General features: G+C 39.3%; 1 protein-coding gene across 1 annotated transcript in view; it reads right to left on the reverse strand.

The window, feature by feature from the left end:
- The window catches only part of LOC124596394 (E3 ubiquitin-protein ligase RBBP6), a gene marked incomplete in the record, with an annotated part of 290964 nt that overhangs the window by 191792 nt on the left and 80945 nt on the right, over positions 1-18227 (reverse strand). Inside the window, 2 exon segments of the mRNA XM_047135519.1 lie at positions 16542-16587; positions 16665-16752. Coding sequence (XP_046991475.1) covers positions 16542-16587; positions 16665-16752 — 134 coding nt within the window.

The following is an 18227-nucleotide window of genomic DNA, read 5'->3' on the forward strand; positions in this document are numbered from 1 at the left end:
GTGGGTTTGGTATCAGGATGACTCTGGCAAGCCTGTGATCTCCCATCCAACATCCACAACAATGCTCACTTCTTCCACCACATTTTTCATAATTCCTGTTCCGTTACCACCACACTCCTTGTTGGTCACTGCGGATGCGACATCCTTCTACACCAACATCTTTGAATTACACAGCTGGGAATTATCTCATCAGCATATCCTTGTGTTCTCGTAATCCCCTTCTCTCTCTCTCTCTCTCTCTCTCTCTCTCTCTCTCACACACACACACACACACACACACACACACACACACACACACACACACACACACACACCACGGCTTTTATGCTCCTGGAATTAACTTTTTCCCATTATTTACGACATTTTTTAATGCTACCGTCAAATTTCCTAGGTCCGCAATGTTAATTTGCACCCGATTTTGCATCAGCATACTTATAATTTTCCCATGATTTATGCTTCATAAAAATATGTTTGTGGAGAAAAAACTTACATAAGATGGTGCTGGAATGATGTTGGCCAAAAGTAGTGTTTACAAACATTATGTGGTTAAGTTTCTAGACACCAGGGCACTCTGCTCTGCAGATTTGGAATGGTAAACATGCGCCCATGATCTAGGGGGTAGCATCTTTGATTAATAATCAACAAGTCATCAGTTCCGGGTTTGAAACCCGCCACTGGTTAAATTTTGATTAAAACGGACAGAGGTTCAGGGCACTCTCTGTCCTTGGGGTGGGAAACTGCCCCTAAAGGCAGAAGAATCAGCAATGATCAATGACATGAGGATGCAGAAGGCAACAGAAACCACTCCATTACTGACACACAAAGTGTATTCACAGGACATGTGGCCCGTAAGTGAAAGAAGTGTCACGATGATCTCTCAATTACCTAAAGATTCCAGAATAGTCCCCCATTCGGATCTCCAGGAGGGGACTAAAAATGATTCAAATGGCTCTAAGCACTATGGGACTTGACATCTAAGGTTATCAGTCCCTTAGACTTAGAATTACTTAAACCTAACTAGCCTAAGGACATCACACACATCCATGCCCGAGGCAGGATTCAAACCTGTGACCACAGTAGCAGCGCGGTTCCGGACTAAAGTGTCTAGAACCGCTCGGCCACAGTGGCCGGCCCAGGAGGGGACTGCCAAGTGGGAGGTGACCATGAGGAAAAAATTCAATGACCAACAAAAGGATAACGTTCTACAAGTCGGAGCGTGGAATGTCAGAAGCTTCAATGTGGTAGGGAAGCTAGAAAATTTGAAAAGGGAAATGCAAAGGCTCAATCTAGATGTAGTAGGGGTCAGTAAAGTAAAATGGAAAGAAGACAAGGATTTCTGGTCATATGAGTATAAGGTGGTATCAACAACTGCAGAAAATAGCATAATGGGAGTAGGATTCATTATGAATAAGTAGGTAGGGCTGAGAGTGTGTTACTGTGAACAGTTCAGTGATAGAGTTGTTCTTATCAGAGCCGACAACAAAGCAACACCAACAACGATAGTTCATGCATACACGCCAACATCCCACGCTGAAGATGGGGAGTATATGACACTATTGAAAGGGTAATATAGTACATTAAGGGAGATGAAAATCTAATAGTCATGGGGGCGGGAGTGCAGTTGTAGGGCAAGGAGTAGAAGAAAAGGTTACAGGAGAGTATCGACTTGGGACAATGAGTGAGAGGAAAAAAGACCAATTGAGTTCTGTAATAAATTTCAGCTAATAATAGCAAATACTCTGTTCAAGAATCACATGAGGAGGAGGTATATTTGGAAAAGGCCGGGTGATACGGGAAGATTTCAGTTAGATTACATCATGGTCAGACAGAGATTCCAAAATCAGATGCTGGATTATAAAGCGTACTTAGGAGCAGATATAGACTCAGATCACAATGTAGTAGTGATGAAGAGGAGGTCGAAGTTTAAGAGATTAATCAGAAAGAATCAATACGCACAGAAGTGGGATACGGAAGTACTAAGAAATAACAAGATACAATTGAAGTTCTCTAAGGCTAAAGATACAGCAATAGCAAACAAATCAGTAGGCAGTAAAGTTGAAGATGAATGGACATCGCTAAAAAGGGCGATAACAACAGAAGTTGGAAAGAAAAACACAGGTACAAAGAAAGTAACTGCAAAGAAACCATGGGTAATAGAAGAAGTGCTTCAGTATATCGATGAAAGAAGGAAGCACAAAAATGTTCAGAAAAATTCTGGAATCCAGAAATACAAGTCGTTGAGGAATGGAATAAATAGGAAGTGCAGAGGGGCTAAGACGAAAGGGCTGAATGAAAAACTTGAAGAAATCAAAAAAAGAAATTATTGTCGGAGGGACTGACTCTAGGAAAATCACGATAACCTTCGGTGAAATTAAAAGCAAGAGTGGTAACATGAAAGAGTATGATGGGAATTCTGCTGTTATGCAGAGGAGAGAGCAGATAGGTGGAAAGAGTACACTGAAGGCCTCTATGAGGGGGAAGCTTTGTCGAACTTGATAGAAAAAGAAACAGGGGTCGATTTGGAAGAGAGGGGTATCCAGTACTAGAATTAGAATTTACGAGAGCTTTGGAGGCCTTAAGATCAAATAAGATAGAAGAGATAGATAACACCCATCAGAATTTCTAACATCGTTGGGGAAAGTGGCAGCAAGCCAACTATTCAAGTTAGTGTGTAGAATGTATGAGTCTGGTGACATATCATCTGACTTTTGGAAAACTGTCATCCATATAATTTCTAAGACTGCAAGAGCTGATAAGTGCGAGAATTATTGCACAATCAGCTTAACAGCTCATGCATCCAAGTTACTGACAAGAATAATACACAGAAGAATGGAAAAGAAAATTGAGGATGTGTTAGGTAATGACCAGTTTGGCTTTTTGAAAGGTAAAGTCACCAGAGAGGCAATTCTGACCTTTTTGGTCGATAATGGATGCAAGGCTGAAGAAAAATCAAGACAACTTCATAGGATGTGTCGATCTGGAAAAGGCATTCGACAATGTAAAATGACACAAGGTGTTCGAAATTCTGAGAAAAATAGAGGCAAGCTATAGGGAGAGAGAATAATATACAATATGTACAAGAGCCATGAGGGAATAATAAGAGTGGATGACCAAGAACGGAGTGCTCAGACTAAAAAGGGTGTAAGACAGGGATGTAGTCTTTCGTCCCCACTGTTCAATCTGTACACTGAAGGAGCAATGATGGAAATAAAAGGAAGGTCCAGGAAGGGAAATAAAATTCAAGATAAAAGGATATGAATGGTACAATTCGTTGGTGACACTGCTATCCTCAGTGAAAGTAAAGAAGAATTACATGACCTGCAGAATGGAATGAACAGTCTAATGTGTGCAGAATATGGATTGAGAGTAAATTGAATAAAGACGAAAGTAATGAGAAGTGATAGAAATGTGAACAGTGGGAAACTTAACATTAGGATTGATGCTTACGAAATAGATGAAGTTACGGAATTCTACTACCTAGGCAGCAAAATAACCAATTATTGACGGAGCAAGGACGACATCAAAACGGACTAGCACTCGTAAAAAAGACATTCCTGTCCAAGAGAATGTCTATTAGTGTCAAAAATAGGCCTTCATTTTAGAAAGAGATTTCGGAGAATGTATGTTTGGAGCACTGCATTGTATGGCAGTGAAACATGGACTGTGAGAAAAACAACTGAAGAGAATCGAAGCAATTGAAATGTGGTGCTAGAGACCAATGTTGAAAATTAGGTGGACTGCTAAGGTACGGAATGAGGAGGTTCTGCGCAGAGTCAGAGAGGGAAAGAATATGTGGAAAAAACAGGCAAGAAGAAGGGACACAATGATAGGACATCTGTGAAGACATCAGGGAATTACTTCCATGGTACTAGAAGGCAAAAACTCTAGAGGAAGACAGAGATTGGAATACATCCAGCAAATAATTGAGGACGTGGGTTGCAAGTGCTACTCTGGGATGAAGAGGTTGGCACAGGAGAGGAATTTGAGGTGGCTCACATCAAACCAGTCAGAAGACTGATGACAAAAAACATGTAGAAGTTGGAACAATTAGTGCCGTATCTCCTGCCACTGCCAAGCTCTATTCAGTGTGGTGGCTGATGGGAGTAACTAGCACCCCATTTACATGGTACTCCCAAAACCAGATTTTGTAAACCGATTTCCCACTACTGCTTCTGGGTGGTCAATGTTTGTTCGAATTAAGATATCATGACCAACCACAACCATTTCCAAACTGTCTCTACTGCGCATGCATAATTTCAGGATTGTTGTGATCGTCGTTACACCTTAGTCAAATCATATTTAACACGTTCCGTTGTTTGGCCACTTGTTGCACTAGTTGAAACCATCACTAACTTTGCTTTGCTCAAATGTTTTTGACTTAAACACAGTGCCAAATACTTATTTTATTATGCTGGGCAAAACGTGTTTCGAGAATTTATTCTCATTGTCAGGTGCAGTATTTATGCATGTATTTTTTGTGATGTTACACAAACAAACAATGTAAGTGATAGTTTGCGTGTGTGTTGGGTTTATCCATATAACTGAGGAAACACAATACTCGATAACCTCAAAAACACAAATACAGTGAAAAATATGCAGAAAAACACAGATGCAAACCCCCACACAAAATACTTACATAAATATTTGTACATGTCAACAAGAAAAAATTCTTGAAACATATCGAGCTAAGCATGAAAAAATACGTAACTGGTGCAGTGTTTCATTATTTAAATAATAAATGACAACTGAAGGCTTGCCAAAAACATCAATTACGACATATGAAATTGAGTCAAATGTTTCAACTTCCCAGACAATTATCAGTTCCCATTACATCAGTGGCTTTTCTTAGAAAACAAACCTTAATTAAATAACAAACAAGCCCCTGAGAAGTATGAGGGTTGTAACTTAAATAGTGGCAACTATTTATTCACAACCGATACAAATAAGTTACATATTTGCACCTGTTACAGTCCTTCAAAGTAGTCACCAGCGCTGTGTAGAACCCACTGCCAGCAATGTGGAAGGCGTAGTATACCGTTAGCAGAGCCTGGTCTGTTGATGGTGCGAATGGAGCGGTCTACTGCCTGACAAATCTCTGGAACAGTTTTGAAGCGAATGCCACGAAGTGGTTCCTTCATCTTCAGAATCAAAGTCACAAGGACTTAAGGCCAGGGAGTATGGTGGATGGTACAGTACTGCCCAGTCCCATCGACCGAACAGAGCACCCACAGCTTGCTGTCTCTTCATCTGCAAATAGTCGTGCAAAATGATGGGTGGGTTGTGCAGAAAGTGTCGCCACTTCTTTCACAAAGCTGGTCGCAGGTGATGCTCCAAAAGCGAACAGTAATACTGTGCATTGACGGTCTGCCGTGGAGGAACGTAATGCGTTAGGATAACGCCATCACAGTCGTACACAAGAATCACCAATACTTTGGACCGCTCCATTTGCACCATCAACAGAAAAGGATCTGCTAACAGTATACTACACCTTCCACATCGCTGGTAACAGGTTCTACACAATGCCAGTGACTGCTTTGAAGGACAGTAACAGGTGCAAACATGTAACTTTTGTATCAATGGTGAATAAATATTAACCCTATTTAAGTTCCAACCCTCGTACTTTGATCCCTATTATGTACATATACATAAAGTGAGAAAACGCAAGGGAGTATCCTATATGTAACTTTTACAGCTTACAACGTTATTTCCCACATTTTACGTAACTTTTTTTGAAGTCAATTGAACTGTGTAAACACAGTGTTTCACTGTATATCTTATATGGTCTAACTCCTACGAGCTACTACTATATTGTTGTGCATTTGGAGTGTCATCTGTCATTCCTTCTCCTGCCTCACACTATCCTGTTGCCCCCTCCTTGCCTCTTGTCTGGCCCCCTACTCCCCTCTATCCAGAGAGAGAGAGAGAGAGAGAGAGAGAGAGAGAGAGAGAGAGAGAAGATTAGATTAGATTAGATTTACTTTCATTCCAATTGATCCGTAGTGAGGAGGTCCTCCAGGATGTATAACATGTCAGAAAAACAACAATACATGACAAATATTTACAACTCAAACAAATAAGCTAATGTACCATTCCACAGGTCCCAAGTGGCATGGTCGTCATTTTTTAATGAACACTATATGAAAGAATCATTTTACAAATACTAATGCACTGAATTTAAAATAAAAAAAGTTTATTTATTTATAAGGTAATAAACGTGTAATACAACTACTATAATGCTTATTTACAATGAACACATTACTGCACTGAAATGATGTAGAAGTTAGATTGTACTCACACACACACACACACACACACACACACACACACACAGTAGTGCCCCCAGAATTTTACGAATGTCTGGAGACACTTGTGTTCCAGCTGTTTCGAACATGTGTTATTTTAAAGCAGGGCATAAGGATGAGCATGGGATACTGCACCCATTTATTGTTTGTGCAGGCGAAACTGGAAGGGAGATAATTCGTCGGCGGTGGCAAGTGTTCAGCGCGACCTGCCAAGAATAATCAAATACGGCCCGGAAGCTCCATGGCCGGCTGCAAAGAGTAATGTAGCTTTGTATTGCTGAAAAACAAATGGAGTGACTCGAGATAGTGACTGTTTATTAGACGTTGAACTGCTGGTGAGAGCACGTGGACTGGACGTGGATAGTCAGCCACGATAAAAGCTTGTGTATTAATTGTGTTCAAAAATGTGTAATTAACTGATTCAGGGTGCCCGGTAATGTGTGGGCTTACGTCATAAAGTTTAGTTGTTTTTTGGTACAAAGTGGAAATAAATGTGTTCTGGTGCACTGAATGATATTACAAGAGTAGCGTATTTTTTAAATGAGAAGAGAGAGAGAGAGAGAGAGAGAGAGAGAGAGAGAGAGAGAGAGAGTTAAAATTTCCCCTTCCTAGCAGTGAAATCTTCGGAGAAGCATCCAGTGCTAGCAGAAGACATCGGCGCTGCAAGAAAACAGAACCAGCATTACGGTATATTGATAATTTTACTTATGGACCACCTGACAGCAATTGAATAAAACACAATTTTAGTGTCATACGTGTTTCGCCTTTATTTTCTGCGAGGCATCATCAGTGGAAGGTTGTGCGGACAATTTCTTACATATTGCGCTCCTGTTGCATTTTTGGTGTTGTTGTTGTTCTTAGGAATGCCAATTTGCGGTTTTTTTCTCACATTCCACAGCACTATGAACTGAACGCTTGTTTGAATGCAATGTTTTGGTTTCTGTTGCCGACTGTCAAATCTTGCATTGCATTCAAACAAGCGTTCAGTTCATAGTGCTGTGGAATGTGGGGAAAAAAACACAAATTGGCATTCATAAGAACAACACCAAAAATGCAACAGGAGTGTAATATGTAAGAAATTGTCCGCACAACCTTCCACTGATGATGCCTTGCAGAAAATAAAGGCGAAACGCGTATGACACTAAAATTGTGTTTTATTCAATTGCTGTCAGGTGGTCCATAAGTAAAATTATCAATATACCGTAATATTACATGCAACTGAGGAAGACAGGACTACAAAAGTTGAAGAACAGCATTCTTCAACAAGTCAGTCCACGAAAACGCTTAACATTACACCGGGCCACTGAAAAAAACACACACACACACACACACACACACACACACACACATTTATGTACAATGTACACACTGCTGCACTGAAATTGTGCAGAAGTTATATTGTACTTATGTACATAAGACACACAAATCAGTTGGTTCTACTGAGAAATTCATCAATTGAGTAGAAAGAGTTGGCCACCAATAAATCCTTTAGGCTTCTCTTCAACTGAATTTCTGTGGTTGTTAAGCTTTTTATGGCTGCTGGCAAATTATTGAAAATGTGTATTCCTGAATAATGCACACCTTTGTACAAGACTACCGTATTTACTCGAATCTAAGCCACACATTTTTTCCGGTTTTTGTAATCCAAAAAACCACCTGCGGCTTAGAATCGAGTGCAAAGCAAGTGGAAATTCTGAAAAAAGTTGGTGGGTGCCGCCACAACTTACTTCTGCCGTCGAATATATGTAGCGCTACACAGGCATGCTTTGTAGGCACAAAGATAAATACTGGCGCCAAACCCTCTGCGCCAGTTAAAAAAAAAAACACGAGCTATTTTTTCCGCCCCGAGTTTCGACCACTGCATTTTCATACATTATCCAACGAAGTAAATACAAATTCCGTATTGTTCATCTTCGAATGTAGCAGCATTTCAATGTACTACGAAAATCCGATTGGCAAGACTGTTTGGGATGTTTGTCAATATGGGCAACTCTACGTTCTGAATTTTTTCCAATCTGTGAGAAGAGATGGTTACTAATAGGAACCTTCATAAATTGTGAATCACATGCAATATTCTTGTCACCATAAGCATAATATGCATATAAACATTTTACCATGTATTGTTTCATGTTTGCTGCTATCTCATTTAAATCCTGTCTGCCTAATAAACTACGAAACTAGAGTGAGACAACAGCAAATGCGGAAGAATATACGTATCATGTCATGTTTATATTCATATTTTTCTTATGCTTAATAGAGATACAGTCAGAAATGAAGCACGGCAATTGACTAGATTTTTAAATCTAAGATGACTAATTTCTGGATAGAATGTAATGTACTAAAGAGGCGCCTGCAAAGATTTTCAAACGGAGAAAAAGTTTCGCTAAATTCTCGTTCAGAACATCTTCTATCATATGCAGTCTATTATTTCGTTCTTGTTGATCATTATCAAAGAAAGCAGCAGGGTAAGTAACAACAAATAGCAGTTTCTTGCCATTGTTTCGCTAATGAGACGATTCCCCTCTCTTTTTTTTAATTGTAAGCGGTGGTTGCGCGCACAAAAGCAAGCCATGCCGCGAGCGGCGACAGGCCATAAACACGCACTATCAGAATGCAACAAACAATGCATGACACAGTATAGTAATGCATTCTCAGTTTAGGGTAACGTAAACACCTATAACAAAGAAAACTGCACTCATCAGATCAAAGAAAAATAAGCAATCAATTCAAACCAGACGAAGCACGTGGGAAAGGAAGGGTACCCGTATAAATACGAACGGAGCGCCTGACGCATAGCAATGGCTACCTGGTAAAGCTTAACTACTAAGCTTACGACTCGAACCAAACTACTGTAGCTGTATCGTCATTCATTCGACCTAAATTGTGTCTCATATTACAATGGACCAACTTTGTTTCGATTTGGAGAGGCGACCTATAATTTTTCTCTCCCCTTGAATTTCGAGTCTCAAATTTCAGGTGTGGCTTAGATTCGGGAAAATTGTTTATTCCTTGATTTCGAGTCTCATTTTTCAGGTGCGGCTTAGATTCGAGTAAATACGGTAAGTGACTTTAAATCCTTGTGAAGATTATTCTTATTTCTAGTATTGATTCCATGAATCTTTGGTTTAAAAAAGTGATATATTTTTAATGACAAATTTCATTAAAGAATAAATATATTGGGAAGCAGTAGTTAGTATCCCTAGTTCCCTAAACAGGCTTCTGCAGAATGTTCTTGAGTTCACACCACATGTAACTCTTACTGCATGTTTTTGTACCCAGGAAACTTTAGGTTGGCTTGATGAATTACCCAAAAAAATAATCCCATATGACATTATGGAATGAAAGTAAGCATAGTATGCCAGCTTTTTCTTTTTTATATCCCTTATGTCTGACAAATTTTTGCATTGCAAATAGAGATTTGTGGTGTGCTTTTCCCAGTTGAATTTATTATCAAGCTGTAATCCCAAGAATTTAACACTGTCCACTTCTTCTAGATGCTTGTCATCGTATGTTAGGCATATACTCGTGGGACACCCCTTACAAGTTCTAAACTGCATGTAGTTCCCCCCCCCCCCCCCCCCCCCCCTTCAAAGTTTGGTGACAAAGAATTGGCTAGGAACCAGTGATTAATGTCCACAAATATTTTATTAGCTGATCTTTCTAATACTACACTTGATTTGCTATTTATTGCAATGTTTGTATCATCAGCAAACAAAACGAACATGGCATCTGGTAATGTTACTGATGAAAGGTCATTGATATACACAAGAAAAAGTAAGGGCCCTAAGATGGAACCTTGTGGGACTCCACATGTAATTAGTTCCCAGTTGGATGAAGCCTGATAGCTTGATACATGTCTCTTTCCTAATAACACCCTTTGTTTCCTGCCAGGGATATAAGATTTGAACCATTTTGGAACATTTCCTGTTACACTATAATATTCTAATTTACTTAAAAGGATATCGTGATTTACACAGTCAAATGCCTTTGACAGATCAAAAAATATAAACCAGTTGCCTGCAATTTTTTATCTAATGAATTAAGCACATTTTCACTGTAATTGTAGATAGCCTTCTCAACGTCAGAACCCTTTAGAAATCCGAACTGTGACTTAGACAATATGTTATTTGAGTTAAGATGGTCATAAGGTCGATTGTACATTACTTTTTCTAAAATTTTTGAGAATGCTGGCAAAAGTGAAATTGGACGGAAATTTGATGCTATTTCTCTATCTCCATTCTTAAACAGTGGCTTAACTTATCATTTTTTAACCATTCAACAACTATTCCACTGATAAACGACTGGTTACAAAGATAGCTTAATATGTTACTTGACTCATAATCACATTCTTTAATTAACTTTGTTTATATTTCATCATACCCACTACATGTTTTTGATTTTAAAGATTTTGTGATGGACATTATTTCTGCTGGGGTAGTGAGAGTCAAATTCATATTATGGAAGTTACTTGAAATGTCTGGTCTGAGGTATTCCATAACAGCATCTACGGAACCTGAAAACCCCATCTCTTCAGTAACAGTAATAAAATGTTTGTTAAAAAGATCTGCAACACTATACACATCTGTCGCCAAAGTATCATTTCCTCTTAACACTGTTTGTCCCTCTTCATGTCTGGTTCTACCTGTCTCCTCCTTCACTATATCCCATATTGTCTTTATTTTGTTATCTGATATGACTATCTTTTCTTTGTAATTGTGTGTGTGTGTGTGTGTGTGTGTGTGTGTGTGTGTGTGTGTGTGTGTGCGGGCGTCCGAAGAAGAGCCACAGGTTGAAAGTGAGTTGTTAACAGTGTGTTCTTTTACGTGCGTCTAAGCACTAAACACATCCAGGAATTTCCGAATATTCACACATCTTTGTCCAAGTTGAAATATTACTGTATTTCATTGCTACCTATCAAAACCCCTCGGAGAGCATTAAAGATAAACACCAGTCCGAATTGTCCAATTGTAAAGTGGCCTGTTTCCAAATTACATACAAAAATAACCACTATTTCAGTATACACATAATTTGAAAATGATGCTTTGCTTATTAACATCGTTCTTATGTGAAAAACACGATATAAATGTGAAATTAATACTGTAACTAATCAAAAGAAATGTAGCACATGGTCAGGATGTACCAGTAAACCTATCATTATAAAATTACTACAGCAAATTAAATAGAACATATAAATGAAGCATGTTAATTGAATCTCCAATATATGTTAACACTAAAATTCAGGCACTAGTTGGTTTGTTATAAACAAATTTAGAAATGTAATTGTTACCTGCAAAATAATTAGTCAGAAAATGTTATATTAACTCGTAACTAAGTCGAAAATAGGTTCACCTTGTTCAGCACTGAGATTGTAAATTTTTAGCAATGTGTATCTCATATTCAGTTGCAACGCGGAGGTGGGAAAATACAAACATCTCAACGTCCAGTGCAGCACAAAGGAGAGTTTCTGAGGAGGCTTGAAGTCTGAGATAGGTACAGATACACTGAACTATGAGACAATCTGTAAAACAAATACTAACAAAGAGATAGAGGGGCTGGCCAGTACTTACCTCAGCTCAGTACAGCCGATAGATACACAAAGCAGAACAGAAAATTTACGTTCCTAGCTTTCGGAACTTTGTTCCTTCGTCAGGGAGGAGAGGGGGGGAAAAAAAGGGAAGAAGGGAAAGTGGATTCAGTTACTCACAACCCAGGTTATGAAGCAACAGGGAAGGTAAACAGGGAGGGTAGCAAGGATGGAGGCATGGTTGTGTGTCTATCGACCCGCCAGCACTTTCGTTTGGTAAGTCACATCATCTTTGTTTTTAAATATATTTTTCCCGTGTGGAATGTTTCCCTATATATATATATATATATATAATAGAGGGAAACATTCCACATGGGAAAAATATATTTAAAAACAAAGATGACGTGACTTACCAAATGAAAGTGCTAGCAGGTCGACAGACACACAAACAAACACTCAAAATTCAAGCTTTCGCAACAAACTGTTGCCTCATCAGGAAAGAAGGAAGGAGAGGGCAAGACGAAAGGATGTGGGTTTTAAGGGAGAGGGTAAGGAGTCATTCCAATCCCGGGAGCGGAAATACTTACCTTAGGGGGAAACAAGGACGGGTATACACTCGCACACACACACACATATCCATCCACACATATACAGACACAAGCAGACATATTTAAAGACAAAGAGTTTGGGCAGAGATGTCAGTCGAGGCAGAAGTGCAGAGGCAAAGATGTTGTTGAATGACAGGTGAGGTATGAGTGGCGGCAACTTGAAATTAGCGGAGATTGAGGCCTGGTGGATAACGGGAAGAGAGTATATATTGAAGAGCGAGTTCCCATCTCCGGAGTTCGGATAGGTTGGTGTTAGTGGGAAGTATCCAGATAACCCGGACGGTGTAACACTGTGCCAAGATGTGCTGGCCGTGCACCAAGGCATGTTTAGCCACACGGTGATCCTCATTACCAACAAACACTGTCTGCCTGTGTCCATTCATGCGAATGGACAGTTTGTTGGTGGTCATTCCCACATAGAATGCATCACAGTGTAGGCAGATCAGTTGGTAGATCACGTGGGTGCTTTCACACGTGGCTCTGCCTTTGATAGTGTACACCTTCCGGGTTACAGGACTGGAGTAGGTGGTGGTGGGAGGGTGCATGGGACAGCTTTTACACCGGGGGCGGTTACAAGGGTAGGAGCCAGAGGGTAGGGAAGGTGGTTTGGGGATTTCATAGGGATGAACTAAGAGGTTACGAAGGTTAGGTGGACGGCGGAAAGACACTCTTGGTGGAGTGGGGAGGATTTCATGAAGGATGGATCTCATTTCAGGGCAGGATTTGAGGAAGTCGTATCCCTGCTGGAGAGCCACATTCAGAATCTGATCCAGTCCCGAAAAGTATCCTGTCACAAGTGGGACACTTTTGTGGTTCTTCTGTGGGAGGTTCTGGGTTTGAGAGGATGAGGAAGTGGCTCTGGTTATTTGCTTCTGTACCAGGTCGGGAGGGTAGTTGCGGGATGCGAAAGCTGTTGTCAGGTTGTTGGTGTAATGCTTCAGGGATTCCGGACTGGAGCAGATTCGTTTGCCACGAAGACCTAGGCTGTAGGGAAGGGACCGTTTGATCTGGAATGGGTGGCAGCTGTCATAATGGAGGTACTGTTGCTTGTTGGTGGGTTTGATGTGGGCGGACGTGTGAAGCTGGCCATTGAACAGGTGGAGGTCAACATCAAGGAAAGTGGCATGGGATTTGGAGTACGACCAGGTGAATCTGATGAAACCAAAGGAGTTGAGGTTGGAGAGGAAATTCTGGAGTTCTTCTTCACTGTGAGTCCACATCATGAAGATGTCATCAATAAATCTGTACCAAACTTTGGGTTGGCAGGCCTGGGTAACCAAGAAGGCTTCTTCTAAGTGACCCATGCATAGGTTGGCGTACGAAGGGGCCATCCTGGTTCCCATGGCTGTTCCCTTTAATTGTTGGTATGTCTGGCCTTCAAAAGTGAAGAAGTTGTGGGTCAGGATGAAGCTGGCTAAGGTAATGAGGAAAGAGGTTTTAGGTAGGGCGGCAGGTGATCGGCGTGAAAGGAAGTGCTCCATCGCAGCGAGGCACTGGACGTGCGGGATATTTGTGTATAAGGAAGTGGCATCAATGGTTACAAGGATGGTTTCTGGGGGTAACGGATTGGGTAAGGATTCCAGGCGTTCGAGAAAGTGGTTGGTGTCATTACCATTACCACGCTCTGCAACCCCAAGAGTCTCTTATTCTACCATCATAATCACTAAGATGTTTGTTGGAGGAAGTAACATGTTCAGTCTATGAACTTTTTTGTAATGTGTGTGCCCTTAGAATTTTTGAGGCTTGTACAATGCCCCATTGGACATCATGGTCTATTTATTGATGCTCTCTGTGCAGAAACAAAACTGCAACAAACTGCACAGCTCTTTCTTAACTCTTCCATTAATCCAATTGATAAGGATCCCAGACTAACAGACAGTAGCCTTGAACTAGATAAACAAGTGACTCTTACACATGTAAATTAAATATCTTTACCCGTCTGAAGTCACAACTGGGCACTCATGGATACTTAACTGTTGGAACTGATTCCAGAGACTGATACATGATTATGTATTTTTACAATATCAGGTGTCTTCATCTATTTACGCATATTTCATTACATTTATTTTTGTCTGATGTCGGAGGTCAGTATTTGCATTAAGAATTGATGATCTGCGAAACTCTCACCCAATCCCCATCCTCATTTTTCACATAACCTTAAGTCTACTTCTCGAATTAACTGCATGGGATTATTGCTCATAAACAATAAGACTGAACATTTTTGTGTGTATTTTTGTTTAAATAAATATGTAGCAAGAGTTTAATGTGTGCCTGATTTGCACTATATGGAATATTTTTATTTTCAAGCCAAGTAGTAATATCAGGTCTCCTGGAATTCACACTTTTACAGGAAACAGCTGAATTAGACTGACTGTTGTACAGCACATTAACTGACTTTAGAACCACGTCCAGCAAAATTTCTACAGTAGATGGCTTAATGACAGTGATGATATTCATTTCTGAATAGAATATTTAATCACCCTTAAATTAAATACAGGATGGTTATAATTAAACTTTCTCTACCTGAGAGGGCCAGGCCTCCATGAAAAGGAAGTGATCGCAGGACAATGAAACTTTGTGGAAACATTTGTAAGGACATGTGGAAGAACAATGATGAATAAACTATTAAAAGAAACGAATTTTCATTTCTACTTGACTGGGTAACATTTGATAATTGAATACCATATTTATGTTCAAGGTTCAAAATGCTGCTCAATGCGATGACCTGCATTCACAACAATCAGGAACAGCAAAAGAGATACCATTTAACAACTGTTCACCGCATGATGACTTACCAAATTTAATTTAGAAAACTTTAACTAGAATTTTTATGTGTCTGTTTAATGGTCTGCATATTTTTCATATTTGATGTTAAAGGCCTAATACAATATGACAAGATTTATTCATGGAGCTTCCCTAGTATTTATAACTGAGCTTCAGGATAATTAATTCCAAAATTGCCAAGAAGGAACTGTGAATACTACTAGAAATCCTGAAGCTCACAAAAAATCTCAATATATTCTGTAGCGTAACATGGGATTCTTCAGAATAATGTATTCCACCCTTATCCTCTTCGGCCAACAAAAGAGGTTCGTGAGAGCTGAAAACATAGTTTAAGTAGTTAGTAAGAGAAACACAACTCACTCTGCACATTCTCATTTTATATCTGTGCACATAAAGGGTAAGTTATGTCATCTCTGGACATCGGCAAGGCACGGCAGTGAATAAACCTCTCTCAATGTCCTCTAGTGGAGAGCTTGTTCTTTGGACATCATAGCTTGCCGGTGGCTTGGAGGTCACGGAACAAAGAGATGCGCTCAACAATGTAAATGAGCAGAAACAAGTGAACTATCTTTTTTTAAGAACTGTTACTCACTTTCAATCATTCATGTCATAGTAAGACATATGTCTGTTTTAAGTAGTTTATTATGAGCTATGAGGTCTGCTCACCCATCACGGTAAAAGTAGCTAGGTATCAACACCCATGGGCATAAAATACAGAAGAATTACCACTAAATTGTTTACATCATTTTGTCGCTTGGACAGATTACAGTCCTCTTCCAGCACCGACACATTGCAACAAAGTGAAGATGTCTGAGAGAATGGTCATGTACCACCGCATAGCAAGACAACACAAGTACTTAACATTGATAACGACGACCGGAAACTGCTGAAGGCGTAAACTGACATACACTTATTCTGGCCTACAGACTGTGCTTGGAGTCCACAACAACATTAGGAAACACTACAAAACCCCTCATTTGGCTTTGTCCTGCATCAGGGCTGGCCGTTACACCTGAACTTGTACGTTTATTACAAATATATAAGAACAAGATTTCATCACAAAACAATATTTACAGTGATGTTTGTTAACTGATGCTAATTTAAATGGATATTTGTTAATGAAAGTTTTCTGAAAGTAGAAAACAAGACGACTGTCTTGATATTTTGATCGTGATAAATGATGAGTTATTATTAATTTCAAGAATCACAATGATTTTGAACAATACGACTGTTCAGCTATAATACATATCCCTTAAAGCTTTCTCAAATGCATCTGTAACGAGGTGTACCTAATGTTGAATACAAGTAGAATTATGTGCTTACCACTTTTGTCAAGGCTGGAAGAGGCTGAGCTGCTTCAGCGCGGTCCCTAAAATAAAAAAGCAACCAATGTAATGTGGCTACTCATACTGTGTTACGTGACAAGTAATTCTTACATTTACTTACCAAGCTTTCTTCTGCTGAGCAGTTAGTGGGACCCGCGCAACAATTAACGATGTGTTTTTTGGTATAAGAGCACTTTCATCCACATAAACTGCAACAGATATAAAAAAAATAAATGAAATCATACGAAAACATAAAAATTAATTACAATGAACAGATGAAAATCATGTCCTAAATGCAACAAATATATATAAAAAAACTAGACATTTATATATGCTGAGGTAGTATAGTTCAAACACCAATGTCTGATAATAAAGTTAGAATTTCAATATTCTTTTAACCATACCGTAACTGCAAAAAGAATTTTTCATACTGACACTTTTCACAACATAAAATTTTATACTTATGATAGTGTGTCGTCTGTCCCCCCCCCCCCCCCTCTCCCCCTTTTCTCCCTCTCCCTCTCTCTCTCGCGCACACTCTCTCTCTCTCTCTCTCTCTCTCTCTCTCACAAATTTCACTGTGTGTGTGTGTGTGTGTGTGTGTGTGTATCTTAGAAACAGGACTAAAAATTTAGTGTTTACTATCCTAGTCTTTTAAATAAGAGTTCCCTTTTACCCTCCTGAACCCATGGTAATGGAAGAATTTCTTCTTCGTAACCTCGAATCATTGAACATTATGCTCACTGTGCCATTAGTCTTATCACAATTCTAATACCTTTAAGGGCAAGTGGAACACCTTTTATTTTTTATCGTTGTGCCCCCATAGTAAAGAAAATATACGAAATTTCACACTTTCATAACCACTACAATGAAAATATCATCATTTACCAGTAGAGTAAAATATGCAAAAAAATTTTTGTCATTTACCACGCCTTTCCATATGACCTGCCAAGAAAAACCAGGGTGGTGTAATACTATGGTTCAGAAATAATTTCCCTTTCAAATCAGCCTTTCACCCTCCCCAAGTTTTATCACAGGCAAACATAGATACGTAAAAACATAAATATATTTTGTGAAAGGAATAAAATGGATGTTTCTGAGATTTACAAATAACAAATATTTTAGATCTTTGCAAGATTAGTTTAATGACATCTTAGTGCTGTGTTGCATTTCAAATTAAAGCACAGTTTAAGGGATTTAAATAACACTAGCTTGAATTCTATAACTTCAATAGTTTTGGAGTTACCGGTACACTCCAATTTAATTCCTCAGAACATTTGGAAAACTGGACAATTTTTCAAATTTTGAAGCTCACACACACAATACTGTCACGGTCAAAAGCTATTAGAATTCGAAATATTTCTTAACTACATGGATGTCATTAAACATTTTTTTTAAAAATTCTGAGAATATGAGGCATAAAGTTCTAAAAACTGTCTGCTTTAATATGGACTGACCAAGGGATGGCAGACTTCACGACTAGGAGGCAAGGAGAGAAAAGACCTGTTTAGATAACTGTATGCAATGAAACTTCCCGACTGATTAAAACTTTATGCCAAACCAGGACTTAGGACCATCACCTTTCAGGAGCAATGCCCCTACTCATTGAGTTATCCTGGCATAGCACATGACCTGCCTTCACAGTTTAAATTCTACCAGTAATCACTCACTGTCAAGCTCAGTC

Source organism: Schistocerca americana, chromosome 2, assembly GCF_021461395.2.
Source record: "Schistocerca americana isolate TAMUIC-IGC-003095 chromosome 2, iqSchAmer2.1, whole genome shotgun sequence".
Taxonomy (NCBI): domain Eukaryota; kingdom Metazoa; phylum Arthropoda; class Insecta; order Orthoptera; family Acrididae; genus Schistocerca; species Schistocerca americana.